The 19712-nt window shown below is 55.3% G+C and overlaps 1 protein-coding gene across 1 annotated transcript in view; it reads left to right on the top strand.

Moving 5' to 3' along the window:
- PRKAG2 (protein kinase AMP-activated non-catalytic subunit gamma 2) overlaps positions 1–19712 on the top strand; it is a 261692-nt gene that overhangs the window by 62696 nt on the left and 179284 nt on the right. Inside the window, exons 2-3 of the mRNA XM_039230753.1 lie at positions 4752–4823; positions 10864–11143. Coding sequence (XP_039086684.1) covers positions 4752–4823; positions 10864–11143 — 352 coding nt within the window. The remainder of the gene's footprint in view (positions 1–4751; positions 4824–10863; positions 11144–19712) is intronic.

Here is a 19712-nt window from a genome sequence, read left to right as displayed (position 1 = left end):
TTCCCATACCTAGTCTCCAAGGTGTGGGCCGTTTCTTGGTGAGCTCTGAGAGATGAGAGCCAAGATTAGCATTGTGGAATGTGGGGCGGAGGAACCTTCCGGCAAAGCCCGCCACTCATGCCAAGGGACTTCCCTATAGGGATGCTTGACCGAGCAGACGCACTGCCGTGGTCAGATGACTTGGGGTTTCGTGAGCTCACACTGGTCAGAAATAGGGGTGGGGGACTGGCTGCGGCCCCTCCTGACGGCCACCCGTGGCCACAAGCCACCCGCAATAGGAGCCAGACTAGCATTCTGGTCTCTCCTCCTCCAAGACTGTCCTAACATGAGTCATTTAACCACCGGTTGCTAGATGGATGCGTAAGGAACGAATGAGTATTTGTGAGAAGGCTTTTGCGTGTGGAGACTGCTATGCTGCACAAATGTTGGAGGGTAATGATTGTTTGAAACCGGAGAGGAATGTACTCATTAAAACGGGAGATAAGCACCCCCCACCTTGTTCCTCCTCACTTCCCAGGGAACTGCAGCCGCGTGGGGCCTTCTCCTCCGCACCGATGCGCAGCCCCCCGCCAGCTGCCCGTGGGAGGAGGTGCTGATCCCAACACTGCCGTGCGCCTGCTGTGACCCAGGCACACGCAGGGCGGAGAGGAGGAATAGCTTTCCCTTGTCCCCGGATGAATTCCAAGCCTAGTTAGAGAAATCGGCTCATAAACGATCTGAACACGGCACGCCAAGTCCTGTAACAAACGTTTCTCTAAGGTACTGTGGGGACACAGATAAGAGAAGAATTAATTCTGCCCGAGGGTGGGTCCCCGCCAGAGACGACATGTGAATTGGGCTTTGCAGGACATGTAGGAGTTCGCCCTGTGAACCAGGAATGGACGGTGGGGGAGGGAAGACCAGCAAAGCCCAGAGCGGGTAGAGAGCTGGGAGCATTTGGAGAATGACAGTGACAGCCAGCACTGGCCACTCGTGCACGGCCCTGGGCCAGCTCTGTGCCAGAGGCCGGCGCTATCCTGGAGGGACTAAAGTGAAGTAGGGTTGTTCTCTTGGGGTGGGGAAGAGCGGCCATGACAGAGGTTCGGACATGGCCTGAGGGGGTGGGGCTGAAGGTCTCGGAGGCCTGAGACGATTAGGCGGCCTGAGACAGAGCTGGAGGGGAGGGTGCAGACCTAGACCCCAGCAGCCAGAAGGGTGGTGGAACAGACTGGGCCACGAGGAAGCCTGGGTACACAGGAAGCGATGCAACATCACTGAGCAAAATTAGAGAAAGACACAAACGCGTGGAGAGGTAGCTCATGTACGCGGGTTGGTAAACTCAACATTGTCACCCAAAGTGACCTACAGATTCAGCACCAACCTGCCAAAGTTCCAATGGCACCTTTGATTGGAGAAATAGAAAAATCTATCCTAAATGGATTTGAATGGAAATTCAAGCAACCCTGAGTCATCAAAACAACTTAAAAAAAAAAAAAAAAAAAAAACAGGGCGCCTGAGTGGCTCAGTCGGTTAAGCGCCGACTTCGGCTGAGGACATGATATTACGGTTTGTGGGTTCAAGCCCCACGTAGGACTCCGTGCTGACAGCTCAGAGCCTGGAGCCTGCTTCAGATTCTCTGTCTCCCTCTCTCTCTCCCCCTCCTCTGCTCGTGCTGTCTCTCTCCTTCTCTCTCAAAAATGAATGGATTTTTTTAAAAAATATTTTAAGCAAACAACAAAGTAAGATGTTTCATAGTTATTGATTTCAAAACTTACTACAAATTGCAGTCATTAAAACAACATGGTACCAGCCTGAAGACAGACATACCGCCCAGTGGAATAGGATAGAAAGTCCTAAATAAACCCTCACATCCATGGCCAAACTGATGTACAACAAGAGTGCCAACACCATTCAGTAGGAAAAGACTGTCTCTCCTTTCATTTTTTAATGTTATTTATTTCTGAGTGAGAGAGAGAGCGCGCACGCAAGCGGGACAGGGGCAGAGGTGTGGGGCGGGGTGGGGGGGCCAGAGGGTCCAACACGGGCTCTGTGCTGACAGCAGAGAGCCCGGTGCGGGGCTCGAACTCATGAACCATGAGATCATGACCTGAGCTGAAGTCAGACGCTCAACTGACTGAGCCACCCAGGTGCCTCTCTTTCATTTTTTTGTTTATTAATTTTAATAGACAGAGACTATGAGAGGGGGAGGGGCAGCGAGAGAGGGAGAGGGAGAATCCTAAGACGCAGGACTCCATCTCACAAACCGTGAGATCGTGACCTGAGCTGAAATCAAGGAGCTGAGCCACCCAGGCGCCCCAAAAGCAGTCTTTCCGATGCAGGGTGCTGGAAACCTGCATATGCACATGGGAAGCAGTGACGATGGGTCTTCACCTTATACCATGGAGGAAATCTGACTCAGAACAGATCACAGATCTAAATGTAATAGCTACAGCTAGAAAAGCCTTAGAAGACAACACAGGGGAAGAGCCTCTTGACATTGGATTTGGCAATGAAGTCTTAAGGATGACACCCAAATCACAGGCCACAAAGGTACATCCAAGGACACAATCACCAGAGTGAAAAGGCAACTGGGAGAAAATATGTGCAGGTCATGTATCTGACAGAAAGGTAGGGTCCAGAATACCTAAAGAACTCCTACCAACTCAACAACAAACAGCCTGGTTAGTAAATGGTCAAAGGACTTCTTGAACAGACATTTTTCCAAAGAAGATATACCAATGACCAAAAGCAGCTGAGAAGATACTCAACATGACCGATCATTAGGGAAACTCCAATCCAAACCACAGTGGGATACCATCGCATACCTGTAAGATGGCTAGTACAAAAACAAAACAAAACAAACAAAAGAGAAGACAGCAAGTGTTGGCGAGGATGTGGAGAAATTGGAACACTCGTACAGTGTTGGTGGGACTTGGAAAGTGGGGCAGCTGTGTGGAGAACAGTATGGCGGTTCCTCGGGAGTGTTGAAAATAGAACATGTGATCCGGACATTCCACTTCTGGTTATTTACCCAAAAGAATTGAAAGCAGGCCCTCAAGGAGATAGTTGTATACCTATCTTGTTCTTCTGCTGGGGCTGCCATAACAAAGGACTGCAGAATGGGGTGGCCTTATTTTCTTGCAGTTCTGGAAGCTAGAAGTCCCAGATCGAAGAGTCGGCAGGATTGGGGTCTTCTGAAACCTCTCTTCTTGACTCGTGGATGGCCGTCTTCTGTCTGTGTCTTCTTAAGGTCTTCTTTCTGTGTCTGTGTCTGTGTCTTACTCTCCTCTTCTTAATAAGGACAGGGTCCGCCCATATGACCTCATTTTAACTTAATGACCACTTTAAAGACCTGTCTCCAAATACAGTCACGTTCTGAGGTTCTGGGAGTCAGAACTCCAGCCTATGGATTTGGGGGAGGCGGACATCATTCAACACCCACGTTCACAGCAGCCCCATTCACAATAGCTACGAGGTAGAAGCCACCCAAAAGTCCATTGATGGTTGAGCAGATAAGCAAAATGCAGTCCACCCTTACAATGGAATATTATTCACGTTTTTAATGTTTATTTATTTATTTTGAGAGAGAGAGGGAGGGTGCATGCACATGAGCAGGGGGAGGGGCAGAGAGGGAGAGAGAGTATCTCACTGTCAGTGCAGAGTCGGATGTGGGGATCGATCCTGCGACCTCGAGATCACAATCTGAGCTGAAATCAAGAGGCAGACGCTCAATGGACTGAGCCACCCAGGTGCCCCTATTACTCACTTTTCAAAGGAAAGAAGCTTTGACATAGGCTATAATGTGCATTATGCTAACTGAAAGAATCTAGTCCCCAAAAAAGGCAAATACTGCATGACTGCACCTATGTGAGGTACTGGCTTGTCCGATTCATAGAGACAGCATGTAGGGTGCTGGGTGCCAGGCACTGGGGGAAGGGATGGGGAGTTGTGTCACGGGGACAGAGTTTCCATTTTGTAAGATGAAAACGTTCTGGGGGATGGTGATGATGGCTGCCCAGTGTGAATGTCCTTAACGCTCCTAAGCTGTACACGCATAATGGTTAAGATAGTGAGTTCCGTTACGTGTTTGTTACCACGATAAAAAAGGAAAAAAGAGAGGTTAAGGACGCAGGCAAGTTCTCCTGCTGGACTTCCCACGTGGGGCTTCTTTCCAGGGTGTGTGGCGGCGTTCACCAGGTGAGACCCGGGGAGGGAGGAGCAGAGCTGAGAGTGGAGGGATGCCGAGTGTGGGTCCACACCGCCCCTCTGTCCCACCCGGCTGCCCCGATCGCTGTGCCCCGGCTGACAGCCCGGCTGTCCCCGCCACAAGGCCCCGGCATCTCTCTAGGAAGACACGCATCCTGGATGCCTTCCTCGAGCCCCACGTTCTGGGTCCTGAGATGAAGTCCTGTCCATCAGCCTTCCCCCAGGGCGCCGAGAGTCCTGCCCTCCACTGCTGTTCTCATCCTGGGGCGCTTTCCCTCCTGCTGCTAGCCGCGGCCTCTTCTCCTCACCCCTTCCCTGGGGGGGTGGGGGGCAGCGGCCTTCTCTTCCAGAAGGGAATGTGAGCACGGTCAGGATCTTGGAGGGAGCTGGCATGATGTCATCCCTCCTTCGTCTCTGCTTGCATCCACAGCCCTCCCTGGTGGTCCGTATTTACGCAGGACCTAGGAAGGGGCGGCGATGCACATATAGTCAGCGAGGCCCCTGGACGAGGCCGGATGGGCACCCGAGGGCCACTCCATTGACCACAGGCTCTCTTTCCATCCTAGGACCTGAGTTCCTTTGCCATGCCCCTCCTGGACGGAGACCTGGAGAGCTCAGAAAAGCATGCTTCTCGTAAGGTAAGGCCACCCTTCTCACAGCATCTCACGGCTCACCTGGGGTGCCACTGAGGCGAGACTCCCTCAGCGAGAGCCCAAGACAAATGTCCACCTATGCATCCACCTGTGCTCCCACCTGCTCATCCACCTGTGCTCCCACCTGCTCATCCACTGTGCTCCCACCTGCTCATCTACCTACACATCCACCTGCACACCCACCCACTCATCCACTCGTGCTCCAACCCGCTCATCCCCCTTACTCCCACCTACACATCTGCTTGTGCTCCCACCTACACATCCATCCGTGCTCCCACCCGCTCATCCACTGTGCTCCTACATGCAGTTCCCGCTGCTTACCCATGGGTGCACCCGGCCGCTGCTGGGATGACACACCTCGCCTGGATATGCCCCTCACACGCCGGCTCTCTAAAAGAAAATTTTTTTTTTTTAGTGTTTGTTTATTATTTGAGAGAGAGAGTGTGTGAGCAAGGAGGTACAGAGAGAGGAACACACAGAATGTGAAGCACCTCCAGGCTCTGAGCTGTCAGCACAGAGCCCGACACGGGGCTCGAACCCACAAGCTGTGAGATCACAACCTGAGCCGAAGTCGGCCGCCCAACTGACTGAGCCCCCCAGGCGCCCTATCGCTGGCTGTTGAATCTGAGACCCTTCTGGGCTTTTTCCCTCCCTTTTCCCTCTGGGCTCTCCTCCCTCTGGGCTCTCCTCCCTCTGGGCTCTCCCTGAGGGAGGCCAGGGCGATGTGGAAGAGCAACCGTTAGCAAAGAGAAGAGGCTCAAAGTATCGGTAGATGGGAGATCCAGAGAGCGTCCACGGCTTTCAGCTCCTTCCGGCAGGGACAGCCCCCCCCCCCGTTCTGGCTGTCCCCCCCTCCCTTTGGTCTCCCGACCACGTCTCCTTGCCTCTCTTTAGCTCACTGCCAACTCTGCCCGCTGGTGTTGTCTGGCGCCGTGTAGGGTCGGGCAGCGAGAAGAGGCGTGTATCCCGTGAGCGTCGGTGGGCGCGGGGAGAGAGGGGAGGTCGAGGCAGCCGGCAGTCAGGAGGGAGGGTGGGGCAGAGCTGGGGCAGCGAGTCCTTCCTGGGCCTGCTACCCACGCCCCGGGGCTGGGGGGAGGCCTCAGGAGGGGCCCAGCCGCACGGGGGCCGTGGGCAGTGTCTGGGCGTGGACGCCCAGGCCGCACGACTCGGGGGCTGGGGCCAGCGGCCTGGGCCCGGAGCCTTCTGCGTGGCACACACGTAAGGCAGGGTACTGGCTTAGGCCCGCGGGCTTCCGCTGTCCCTGTCCCGAACGAACCAGCGACCCGATGAGCAGTCGCGGTGGTGGAGCCCGAAGAGCCGCTTCTTAGAGGACGCCCTCAGGAAGGAGCCGCGGAGCCCCCAGCCCAGCGGGACACTGTCCGCAGCTGCAGGGCTAGGCCTTCCTCCTCCGGGGTGTGACGCCGTGAAGCCCCTTCCTTGAGCCGAACTCCTGAGGCGGATCCGCGCATGCAGTCACGACACACGGCGAGGACGGAGGCCTCACCCACCCTCCAGCCCCCGCTTTGGCGGTTCCCAGAATGTTCCGGAGCAAAGTCATTGTCACCAATGCATGACGGGAGCGGAAAGGGGCCATGAGGGTTTACGGCACCCCCAGAGTGTCCTTGGAGCCCTGCGGGGCATTGGCGATGGTGACGTCTGGCACACGGGCCGTGGCCTGGCTGGGAGAGGAGGCCAGACTCCCAAGAAGGTAGCGAACGGTTCCCGAAGGCCTGACAGCGGCACAGGCCATGGAGGGACCTGGGCGCTGGTTAGCTGGGGAGGCGCTTCTCCCCTGCACCTGCGGCCTCCGCTGTAGCCTGGAGACCGGCCTCCCGTGGAAGGCGTGGTGGACAAAAGTGGGCAGGATGGGGCGCTTGGGATTCCCGCCGCTCCTGATTCCCAGAGGCCTCCCCTCGGCCTCCCCACTGCCACCCCACCCCCACCCCATCCCCGGAGGGCAGGCGGTCCCTCCCCCTGACCTTGAACCCTGACAATCCTCTTTTCAATTGGACTCCAGTAACCTCACATTATGTGGACATAAGGCCGGCCTTTCTGAGACGCAGTTAGGCCTCTACCGAGAAGTTTCCAAGCAGTCCGGTTCCAGATGCAGACAGCCCTGCGAAGGGAGCGTGGCTTAGATCCTGCAGACATCTAGCCCTTTCCGCGGACGTGCGGTGGCCGCAGAGGGCGGGAGAGGCTGCTGGCTCCGCAGGAGGAGACGTGCGGGCACAGCCCGACCCCCGGCAGCCTCCTTGGCATCCCAGGAGCCCCGGTGCAGTGGATGGATGGGCTACGCGTCAGGTCCCCTTCACAGGCCTTCCTGAATATTCCAGCGGCCAGCCTGGCAGTGCATCACGTCAGTCATGCAGGATCTCCAGGCCTCCTCACGTTACCCCTGGCTGTGGTGCCCCTGCCCCCAGAGAGGCCACGCACCGTGTGTCTGTAGGGAGCGTCTTGACCCCAGGGCTGTGCAGGTCTCAGGCCAGCATCTGGGGCTCCAGGACCGCTCGGCGCCGTTGCAGGCACTGGGTCACGCAGCGGGGCGCCCGGGGTGGGGTGGGGTGGGTCTGCGGAAGGCCCGTGACTAAGATCTGGGCACCAGGCGGCCTGGCCTTTGCCCCAGCCTCCCTCCTGGCCGGCGGCCAGACAGCCCGCTCCCGTTAGCCCCTGAACGGCCAGCGCACACTGGGGAGTCTCTGGGCCCTTTCATTCACCCGGAGGCAGCGGATCGTCCGATTACATTTATCAAAGTATTGCTTTATCGCAGCCTCGCTAGCAGGCACGAGCCAAGGCCCTGTGGCCGGCAGCGTCTGTTGGCACCATATCCACCTCACCCCCACCCAGCCTGCAGGGAACAGACGGTGGGCATGCTCGGCCATCCCAAGTCCCCGCTGCCAGGGAGCATGATTAGCCTCTCACGGTCCCCCCTGGAAGAAGGGAGAGCCGGGCTGTGTCCATCATTGTGTGGCCTTTTTTTGGGCAAGGACTACTTCCTGTGGGTTCCCTCTTCAAGGCCGGACTCCGCTGGCCAAGAATCCTCAGTACAGAATGGAATTCCAGTCAGGAGAATCCTAGGGTGCCCCCTTGTGTATCAAATAAGGGTCAAAGCAGCGCTCACGGCCCTCTGGGACGGGCTGTCTGGTGGCGTTTGGCTCTACTTGCCCTGTGCCCTGTCCGTGGAAGCACCAGAAAATGTCTGTCTGTTTGTGCTTCCTGTTCTCCTTCCTTTCCTTCTTGGGCTCTGGTTGCCTTCCACCCGTCAGCCTGCCCAAAGCCCATCAGCCCGTCAGCTTTCAGGTCTTCTGTGACTCAGGGCCCCCGTGGCACGCCGTGTTTCACCCTTTCTTCATCTGCTTCGCACTCATGGCGGCCGCGTCTCGCCCACCATTCTCCCTCACCTTCGTCTTGTTCCCCCCACGGCATCAAACACCGGCATGTGCTCTGCAGCTCCGCCTTCTCCCTGCAGAGCCCCCCGGGCCGGGCAGAGCGTGGCCATCATGGAGGGTCACCTGTGGGCTTAGCCTCAAAGCTAGGTCCTGAATGTGACTCTCTGCCTCCGCCCCTCACACTTGACCTTGACTCCATTTTATGTCTTCCAGGCTGCTTCCACCCCCTCCCCTGGCTATTTCTGCCACTCTTGGGAGGGAAGTGGTGGAACGGCCCTGAGGTCCCACGCCACCACTTACCAGCTCTGTGACCTTCACCCTGCCTCCCGCTGGCCCCTTGTCCTGGCTTCGGGCTCAGTGGTGCTCAGTGCGTGATGGTAAAGGCCACCAGATGGTCTGCCCTGGGCAGATCGGTGCCATCCCCTTGCTAGAAAGCCTCAAAGAACAGTCAAGTGCCTCCACCTATGTGCCTCCCATCATAACTCGGCCCTGCCCCCCGACACCCCACAAATATCAAGCAACTGTTAGTTACAAATTCGTGACCAGGAACGAGGTCAGATGTGCATGGAGAACTCCCGGTGTGCCGGGAATCATGCCAGGCGCTTCCCCGTCGTAGATCCCGTCGACCTCTCCCCCCGTGGGTCAGCCTAGTGTCCCTGTCGATGGATGAGGACCCTGGAGCCTACATCACTTGTCCACACTGCAGGAAACTGAGCCACGGTTCAAGCTCTGGTCTCTGTGTCCAGACTCCTTGCCTGACCGCCCTGCTGTTGGGTCATCTTCTATTCCTTGTATGCTGTTCCTCGCACACACACACCCTCTCGCCGTTCACAGGTGCACACGGTCTACCGCGTGGAGAGCTTCTCCTTCTTAGTCATTCTTAGCGTTCAGAAAAACTTAAGAAAACCTGAGTCCCACAGGTAGGCGGGATTGTGGCAAAATTGAAAACTTGAAACACGGGGATCAGAGGACTAAATGCTTTTTCATATTAAAGGGCTAAAGAGAGAATAACTTAACCTCTCGTTGCTGCCATTGTGGTCACAGCCTCTGGCCCAGAAGCCCACTCGCTGAAGGACGGACGCGGAGCCCGCCTCTGCACCCCCATATGGCCACACGGGCCCTTTAGCATAGGGTAGGGAGTTGCAGGGAGAAGTGACTTGTGGTTGAGGGTCACTGAAGCCCCCCCCTCACCCCCCATAGCCGCCCCCCACTCCCATGAGGGCATATCCACCAGTCAGAAGCTGCAAGCCCGGTTCAGGGCGCCCCCTGGTGGTGGAAGAAGAGCTCACAGGGGCCCTGGGTCCCAGCAGCCACCCGCGTGGGCAGAGGCCAGAGCCCCACAGATGCTACCCCTGGGCGTGTGTGTGGCCTTGTGTGCTCACCTACCCTAGTGAGCCTGTGGCCTCCAGGGCCCTCCTCACCCCCTGAGCCCCTGGCCCTGTCGCTGTTCTCTCCTTCCGTGGGACCGGGCAGGCCCCGAGGTCCTTCTGTGCTGCAAGTTTGCCAAACAGGCGGGAGCAATGGAACGAACGTGCAGGGCGTAGCTTCTATGCCTCAGGGGAGGGCGTGGCGCCCAGTCGTACAGATGAGGAAACTGAGGCACGGCAGGATGGAGTGGTGCACAGGGGGGCCCAGTGAGGGGCGAGCTGGGGTCAGACCGTCGCACTCGGGCTGCAGGCGTGGCTCCTGCATTCCGTATGCCTCCAAGTCTGTGAGTCGGGTGCCTCGGCTTGACGCTCTGGGCAGACTCGGCCTTTCTCAACCGCAACTACAAGGTCGAGTCATCAGGGAAGTGCACCTCAGGGGCGTTCGGCCTCGTAAACTTCCTTCCTGAGCCCTGTCACCCCAATCAACCCAGTGCCGCGGCAGCTTGGGGGTGAAGGGCTCATGCTGCCTAGCGCTGGGGCCGTCTCACGGTGGAGCCCAGGCCGCCGTGTTTCAGATCTTAGAGGTTTATGTTTCCTCTTTTCAGTTTTTTTTATGTAATGAATTAAGTTACTTATTTATTAGTTTATTCATTAGCTTATTTATTTTAGAGAGGGAAAGAGGGGGAGAGAGAGAGAATCTGAAGCGGGCTTCCTGCTGTCAGCGCAGAGCCCGATGCGGGGCTCGAGTCCGTGACCCTGGGACCATGACCTGAGCCAAAATCAGGTCAACCATCTGAGCTGCCCGGGCGCCCCTGTGTTTCCTCCTTTGAACAGGGCCAAGAGAGCATCGTCCCAGGGGAGTCAGACCTTGGGAAAGACAAGCGTGGGGTCTGGAGGAGTAGCTTCCAGGAGACAGAAATAGGGTAAAGGGCAGGATGCCTCGTCTCGAACCATCTCGCTGCCTTTCCTGTCCTTGTCCACCTCAGGAAGCCCCTTCTAGAGGGCAGGGCGGAGGTCAGCGGAGCCCGGGGTGGTGCCGACGGGCCTGCGGGTGGGCCATCCTGGGTCAGGTCCTTCCTTGCAGGCCGCGGGGGGCCCCCCGTGTTTGCAGAAGAGCTCGGGGCCAACTCCGGGGCTGGGGGCCGCGAAGGAGCAGCCCTGGTGCCGGAGAAGCCTGGGAGGGCCCCGTGAAGCCGTGACGGGCCCGGGGCAGGGCTGAGGTCTAAGGGCCCGTGCTCGGAGTGACCCGTCCGTGTGTCTGTCTCTCTGCAGGTGGACAGCCCCTGCGGCTCTGGCAGCCCCTCCAAAGGGTTCTTCTCGCGAGGCCCCCAGCACCAGCCCTCCAGCCCCATGTCTGCTCCCGGGAGGCCCAAGACCAGCCCTGGCTCCCCCAAAACCGTGTTCCCGTTTTCCTATCAGGAGTCCCCGCCGCGCTCCCCACGCCGCATGAGCTTCAGCGGGATCTTTCGCTCCTCATCCAAAGAGTCCTCCCCCAACTCCAACCCGTCTACCTCGCCCGGGGGCATCAGGTTCTTCTCCCGCTCCAGAAAAAGTAAGACATTGATGCTATTGTTCCAGGTGGGTGCTGGGCTGCCGGGGACCACGGTGCCATTTGCAGGGTGCCCAGGCTGGCCGGGTGGCTGCCGGTGACAGCTGCTTTCCACCGGGCACTTCTCTCCCTGTTGGGGCTGGTGGTTCGAGGCTAACACACAGCGTGACCTTGGCCTGGAGCCTTCCCTGAAATCGGTGTGGCATCCTGAGGTTCGGCGCGTCCCCAGCACCACGGGGCCCGGGCCTTGGTGTGGTCTGCGAGATGTGGCTGGTTTCGTGGGGGTTGAGGGTCCTGTTTCCGACAGATCCTCGCTTTCCGTTTGGGGCTTGGAGCAGCTGGCGTTGATTGGAAGAGAAACAAAGGAAGGAAATGTATGTTTTCTAGGCTCGTGGGTATTTGTGATCTAAGGATAAACTGCTCTCCGGGGAGCCCTGGTCATCATAACCGGAAATGCACGAGGCAAAGCGTCGAGTAGACCGAGTTGATTTTCTCCTTCCCTGTGTCTTAGCGCACCTCTCCACACCTTCTGGATCTTTCTGGTGCCTTCCTATTCGGCAGGGCAGCGATTTGAGGTCGTTTCTTTTCTCTGCCGCCTACACGGCACTCGGGACTTGCACGTTAGAGCAGTACTCTCTCTGCAAGGAAAGGGCACGCAGTGCAAATTCCGTTGCCATGACTTACAGGGAAAGGGTGGTGGACTCTCTTCTTTCTTTTCTTTTCTTTCTTTCTTTCTTTTTTTTCTTTTATTTTTGTGGTGAGGGGTACTGTCTCTCGCTAGTACCCCTGAAGTCATCCCCCTGGATGAGTGGACCCAAGCATAAATGCACAGATGTCACATGACAGAGTGGCCCTCCAGCAGACACCAGGCAGTGGTGTGCAGTTGGGAACTTGTACACGAAGCCTTCTGGGGAGGGCTGTGTCCCAGCATGGATGTCCTCACACGCTAGGGACCATCCCTAGCTTCCTTGACAGAGGTGCTGAAATTCTCAGATTGTCCGCTAAGAGGAGGGGAGTATCAGACGGATCTCATCAGGGTGTCCTGTGTCTTCAACGGCGGCATCATGCCTCTGTTGCTTATGACACAACTAGGCTACACTGGGCTCCTGGGGTGTCGTAACTAAGTGCCCTAGACTGGCTGGTTGGAACAACAGAAATTTATACTTTCTGGAGGCCAGAAGTCCAAAGCACTATGTCGGTAGGGTGGTGCTCCCTCTAAGGACCTAGAGAAGAATCTTCCGTGACTTCCTCTTGGCTTCTGGTGCTGCCAGAAGCCCCTGGTGCCCCTTGGCGTGTAGAAGCATCTCTACAAGCATCGTCACATGCGTCTACATCTGTGACTCTCTTCTCTTCTTATAAGAGCTAAAGCGTATTAGATTAACAGTCCACCTATCCGACTCCAGCATGAGCGCTTCTCATCTTGATTAATTACATCTGCGATGACCCTGGTTTCAAAAAGGAACCACATCCTGAGGCTCCGAGAGAGGCGTGGACCTGGAGGGCACTATCCAAGCCAGGACACAGGTTATATGGGAAAAGCCAAGGCGTACAGTTCACATCACGGGCTGGGAGCGGGGTGTAGAGGATTTGTGGGTGTAGAGTGGCCAGCCTGTTAAGACCAGGGTCATTTCTGAAGGAAGAAAGGAGGAGCCAAGATACGGGGTCCAGACGGGAGGGTGGGATGTTGGCTGGTGGAGATGGCCAGACTCTGAGCTCCCTGGGAAATAGGAGTCCTTGCTGCCTTTTCTCATTTGGCATTTGAAAGGGTTCTTCAATGTTCTTGGCCAGAACATACTGTTTCGAAGATCTGTCTTGTACGATGCTATGGAGTAGGCATTGCTTGTCGAGGCTCCTTTCCACCATCTGCGAGTTGCAGACGAGGCTCGGGAAGGATATTGGAACAGCGTCGGCTGCTTATAAAGACAAGCATTGATTAGGTGGGGGTGGGCGCTTGGCTTCTGTGCAAGCTCTGTGGGAACAGATGTTCAGACCAGAGAAGACCTGGTCCCGGCACCTGTCCACGCTTCCACCCTCGAACCACTGAGCCCGGGTCCTTGGCTTTTCCCAAGTGGAAGCCAACACTGCCGGCCCTGTCCTTAATGAAGGTCTGTTTCCAGGGGAGGGTGCCCTGCTTCCCTGGGCGGATCACCGGGGCTCCTGGCCACTTGGTCTTCAAGGATGCTAGTAGGCGGCTTGCTTGGAAGGTACGTGGCCTCTGGCTCGTCCTCTTCCTTGACTCAGTTCCTCGACCAAGGCGCCCAGACCACGTATTTCTGGCCGCTGTCCCAGAACTGATCTCCTAACATTGAGCCTGACAGTAATGCCATCAGCCTGCAAGGAGGGTCTTGGTGAGAAACAGCTCACGAAACCCTCTGTGTCCACTGGAAGAGCATCATAAAGATGCTGTTCAGGCACAAGGGCCCTGGGAGACATTTCCTGTCCAGTCTTGGTACCAAGAGCGGCTGAACTTTTGAGCAATGGGGCTGTTTTGTCTGTGATGGACGCTGATCATGTAACCATTGAGTTTCCCCTGTCGGCACTGCCCGCCAGAAGTCTCGGAGCCGCCTTTGCACAAGGGGCGTAAAGCGTGCATCTCCAGCCTTATTTCTGAATCCAGTTTGGGTCCCCGCCCTTTACTTTTATACCATTTAAAAACAAAACAAGGAAGACAACTCACTGAAAGGATTTGGGGGGGTGTTTCTAGAATTCCAAGAAGACCTGAGAAGACCTCTCAGGACTGAGGAAGGGGAGGGGAGCCAGGCTGGCTCTGGATCTTTCCTCGAGATTGAGAGAACTCCCAGGCTCTGCATCTCTCCACTTGGCACAGTAAACTCAGTATAGGATCTCTGATCAGTAGGGTCCCGGAACCAATGGGCTGGGGGGGGGGGGGGCTGGGCCTGCAGCCAGAGCTGTGTGCACTGTAAGTGTGCACAGTCCTTCCCCAGCGGGGGGCAACCCTACATCATGTCCGGCCGTCAAGACTAAGGATGTTTCCCCACATCCTTCCTCTGAAGGTGATGCCTCCTCAAGTTCGGTCTGCAGCCTGTCGCTCTTGACGTAGGGCCCACACGGTGGACATAGGACCTAAAGGTTCAGCAGCCTCCCAGGCAGCACAGATACACATGCGAACTTGATCAACACCGTTATCTACTATGGGGGGAAAGGAAGAAGGAAGGTAGAAATTATGATCACACTCCTCTCTCTTCAAAGGGGAAAGAAGAAAGGAAAGGGAGGTACACTCTTGTTCACACACCCTGAGAACGAGAAAGGGAATAGGGGTGGGAGCTTCTGCTGTCTGGCCTTGGCACCAGCAGGTACCTGGGCTGGCGGACGTTCTTGGCCCAGGGAAGAGAACCGAAGCTCTGTTCTAGAAGGATCTTACCCTGCGGAGGAGCTGCCTCTGGAATGGCTGCAGTCTTCCACTGGTATTTACCTCTCGTCTAAGGTCCAGGGGCACATTGGTTCCAGACATGTCTTGGGGATTCTGGGTTTTTCTCACACTGCTCCCAGCCCCACCATGTGGCAGCAAGCCTGTTTCTCTTGATGGTCATGGTCTTACCTCCCCAAAACCATAATCCGCTGTTTTGCTTCTTCCTCTCATACACCAGTTGGCAAACTGCAGCCTGGGGACAAACTCTGGCCTGCCACCAGGTATTGTGAATAAAGCTTTATTGAAACAGTCACACTCATTTGTTTCTTTGGATGGTGGCTGCTTTCACGTCGCAGCAGGATTGAGCAGTTGCAGTGGAAACATGACAGCCCACCATGGACCCTGTCTAGTACCTCACGAAGTCTGAAGTGGCCGTGCGGCAGTAGAAGCTTCCGGAACAGTGACTCTTTATCTTCAAAAGATTAAAAAAAAATTTTTTTAATGTTTATTTATTTTTTGAGAGAGAAATAGAGTGCAAGCAGGGGAGGGGCAGAGAGAGAGGGAGACACAGAATCCGAAGCAGGCTCCGGCTCTGAGCTGTCAGCACAGAGCCCGATGTGGGGCTCGAGGTCATGAACCGTGGTTCATGATGACCTGAACCGAAGTCAGACACTAAGATGCCTGAGCCACCGAGGCACCCCAAGTTTTTCTAGATAACAATAAAATCATCTTGCACAATCAGCAAGGCAGGACCTCAAGAATGGTTTGCTGTCATGTCACTAAACTTTGCTTTCTAATCATTATTATTATAATATAAATGTTCTGCCTAATAATCGTAAATGATTATAAATGCCTACTCTGCATTCTAAGTGTGTCATATATAACAATGGTTTTAATCTTTGTCAAAAGTCGCATAAAGTTATATTTTTACCTTTTTTATCAAAATAAAAATGGAGCCACAGAGAGGGTAAGTCATTGAGCAAAAGCAGCACAGCTAGTAAGCAGTGGAACCAAGATTTGAACTCAGATGGCCTAACTCCCGAATCTACTTTTAACCTCGATGGGAAGACTCTTCTTTAAAGGAGTGGATTGTAGGAATATATAAGCCAATGATAGGACAATAGGCAGCCATTTAAGAGAAAGGAAAATAGAGGTATTTCCTTCGTTATTCCTTATCCCAAAATAATTTCCACATGGAATAAAACTTTACATGCTATTTAAATGTCCCAAAAAGTAGATGAAAATCTGGGGGGGGGGGGCGTCAGGCCTTTGTGAAGGGTGCAAATAGACGTTTATAAATGTGATGTGAACACTCACAGCCTTTTTCACCGTCCCCGGAAGTTTGCGGGCTTGATGCTCAGAGCGCCGGCTTGGTGGTCTGGGTAGAGAAGAGCTGGCTGATCTGTGTGAGCAAAGGCAGGGAGCTATCCGAGGGAGCACTGCTGTCTGAGGGAGCACTACTGTCCGAGGGAGCATTGTGTAGATCTGTGATGGCTTCCGGGGAGTGAACGGAAGAGTCCACACTTGATCTTAGCCAAAAGGCCGAGAAGCGATGAACGGAAGAGTCCAGAGGGTGGATTTGAGCTGGGCGGGACGCGGGAGTTTCGGCAGGGAGACCAGAGACCGAGCCCCGTTACCGCGCTGGGTTGGACAGAGGGGCAGGGACACATCTAGAGGGGCATTCCTGTGTTCTGGGAAGACCACCGCACCCTGGCCCCCACTCCTCCTCTTAACACCTCCTCTTTTTTTTTTTTTATGTTTCTTTATTATTTTGAGAGAGAGAGAAAGAGAGAGACAGAGTGAGCAGGGGAGGGGCAGATAGAGAGAGGGAGACACAGAATCAGAAGCAGGCTCCAGGCTCTGAGCTGTCAGCACAGAGCCTGACGCGGGGCTCGAACCCACAAACCGGGAGATCATGACCTGAGCCCAAGTCTGACGCTTCACCGACTGAGCCCCCCAGGCGCCCCTCGACACCTTCCCTTTAGAAGGGCCTCCTCTGGCGCCCGCACAGAATAGAAGCACTGTCCACACTGCTTTTTCTCCGCCGCAGACACATACTTGCTTGTTCCCTCGGCTGCCTTTCCCCCCAGAATGTGTGCTCTGAGACCAGGGCCTCTGTTTCGTCCCGGGCTCTTGTCTCGGTGTCTAGAACGGCACTGGGCACCTAGGGGGCATCCAGCAAACCCTTTTCCTTGGTTCGTCGGTGAGTCCGCGCACTGGGCGAGGGTCTCAGACGCAGGCCACGGCCACTTCCGAAGGGGCATTGCCCGCGTTCAGCAAGAGGTTTGGGGAAGCGTGACTCTCCCGGGGACAGTAAAGGAAGGACAAACGAAGACTGAGCACAGAAGGGGAACCGCTTCTAAAAATTAAACACGGACGTACACAGATGTTCCCTCTCCGAAGGCAGGGAGCGCGGCCAGCGGAGAGGTTTCCCTGTGGCCTTCGCACAAGAGAGCTGGCCGCCGCCGGAGCCACATTCCTGCCCCCCCCCCCCCCGAAGCCTCCAGCTGCTCTAAGTTGTCACGCACGCCCGTCCATCACCGGGCCTCGCCCTCTGCCTCCCCACAAGGTCGCCGTCGGGTTCCCCCCTGCCTTGCTGAGGCAAAGAAGCCGCCAACCCACCAGCTAGAAGCTGTTTTCTCTGCTGCCGCCTCACCTGGGGCTTCGCGGTGACCTTCCCGCAAGCCCTGCTGAACGCCTCTGTGTCGTCTGCAACTCAGGCTCCTGTAGCACCTGTGCACACAGGGACCGGCCCCTGGGCCCCTTCTTGGTCTGTCCACGGAGCTCGTTCTTTTCCGCCTTCTCTAACTGTAGCCCCAGGTGGGAGCGCTTCTCCTGAGCCCAGCGTGCCCGTGGCCTTTCTCCAGAATTCCTGTCTTCCGCGGGCCCAGGGCACGCTTTCTCCTGGAAGTAAACTCAGCATGGGGGTCGCAGGGGCGCTCCGAGGCCCATTCTCTCGGCTGCAGCCAGAGCGCGTCCCCAGGCTGGCTGCAGGTCCCGGGATGGGTAGGCGGCTACTGGCTGGCCACGGTCTGCAGACGTGAGACCTCCCTGGTTCAGGTCCCGTGGCCCCCGGGAGTCTCGTGGCCATCCGACAGCCCTAGTTCGAACTCAGAGTACCTAGATGCATTCTCTGTCTCCTTGTAAAGTGCCTGGAAGCCTTTGCGGAGCGAGACAGGCTACAAATTAGGAGGACACCCACTTTCATTTCCTTGCTGATGCTTTTGAACCTGGGCGAGATTTGGTGACGCAGGGTGTCTAACGTGAGAACTGTAGAACTCACGGGATTCTCTCCCCCTGATGGACACTTTGATGTTAGTCATTGTAGCTTAGAAAGCTCAGACCTCTCACCTCCCCTGACATTTCTAGAAGAATTCCCCTCTCTTCTTCTTCTTTGGATTCAAGATGTTATCGGCCAGGCTCCTTTCCAAACCTTCAGCGAGGAAAGAGGTGTGCTTTTTCTTCCAAGGGAGACGTTTCTCTCGGGACTATTTACGTTTCTATCGGAAACAAAGCCCTTGTTCTGGCTTAATCCTGAAGAAAGATTTTTCTGATTGTGAAATTGAATATCTGAAGCCCTTGGTGGCCCCGCCTCTAATAACCGCCTGCTTTCAGATAAATCAGGCCCCCCCCTACTTGCTACGGGGCGAGGTTCCTGGAATTCTGACACGTGGTCAGGCAATTCGGCTCCGCACCCCTATTGACATGGTTTGTACAGGGAGGTTATGGGTGACGAGGGGGAGCATGAGTCCTGGCCCTCCTCCCCGTGGCCCCTTGAGCGAGTTGGGGCCACAGAGGAAGCCGGTCGCCTTGAAACTAGGAAGCCTGTATATGTGCCCTGGACAATTTATCCTTCCTCCGACAACAAGGAACAGGAATTCCTCCCGTTTGGGGAAGTCATTGAGAAGTGCCTTCAGGAGCGGAATGCATGCTTTCGGATGATTTTAGTGATGGGCAGCCTTTGGCTTTTGAGGGTAGATTTTCTCGTTGTAGAGAGATCTCTTGTAAAGGGATCTCTTTGGGCAAATGATGTTTTGGCTCGAAAGTCAGGATATAGATACGATCGTAGAAATGCTAACACACAGCCATGATTCTGCTCTTCTCATTTATTGTAAGTGAGCTTTATTTATTTATTTTTTTAAAATTATCTAAATCTTTGGAGTGGCCATAAGCATTCCATTAAGTCTTTTAAATTTTTTTTCTTTCATAGTTTATTGTCAAGTTGGTTTCCGTATAACAGCCAGTGCTCATCCCCACAAGCACCCTCCTCTATGCCCATCACCCCCCTTCCCCTCTCCCTCACCCCCATCAGCCCTCAGTTCTCAGTATTCAAGAGTCTCTCATGGTTTGATTCCCCCCCTCTCCCCAACTATTTTTCCCCTTCTCCTCCCCCACAGTCCTCCATTAAGTTCCTCCTAATCCACCGATACGTGCAAACATATGGTATCTGTCCTTCTCTGCCGGACTTCTTTTGTGTAAGTGACCTTTAAAAGTTTGGTGCAGAGAGCACAGCTTTCCCTCTGCCCCGGGACACCAACTGGCTTCGCCCCAGCAAGAGATGCTTTGGTGTCTGGAACCTTTGACTCACTGCTTCAGCCACACGACTCCTGACTCACTTCTCTTTGCCCCGACGTACCTAAGGACTGTCCTTCTGACGCGATGTCAGCCTCCACAGCGTGGGGACGCTGAAAGGTTTCTCTGCTCCAACGCCTAGCATAGGGCAGAGCATAAAACGTTCTGACAGAGCTGTTTTCAAGTCAGATGCTTCTTCTTTCTTTCCCTTTGGGTTCCACATAATGGCGTCTTGTGATCTTTCTGGAAGACTTGGGGGAGGGGGCTGAGACTTCGGTTGCATGCTCTGTTGTGCTATTCACGTGGTGTCCCAGAGAAAGGACCTGAGACTGAGTCTGAAATTGCGGTTTTATCGTAGTTCCTGAAGGTACCTTAATAGCCTGTGGGCTCTACGCACAACAGACGTTCAAAAGCATCGGGGAGTAGGCTGTCCCTCCGTGTTAGGAAGACACCGGATCTAGATGCAAATGCCATGGGCAGCATCAGGTTAGCAGGGCAGGGCTACAGGGGTCCTAGCAAGCCACTAGGGTCAAGTTATCAGGCAAGGGCTAGTTGGAGAATCCGATGAGATCAATAATTCATTTCAGACGCTGTACGGTAGATTATAAAAGTATACAAGTTCACGTAACC

This window comes from Hyaena hyaena, unplaced genomic scaffold (assembly GCF_003009895.1).
Source record: "Hyaena hyaena isolate Hyena2069 unplaced genomic scaffold, ASM300989v1 scaffold_50, whole genome shotgun sequence".
Classification (NCBI taxonomy): domain Eukaryota; kingdom Metazoa; phylum Chordata; class Mammalia; order Carnivora; family Hyaenidae; genus Hyaena; species Hyaena hyaena.
The sequence above is the reverse complement of the archived record's forward strand: the minus strand, read 5'-3'. Positions and strand labels throughout refer to the sequence as shown.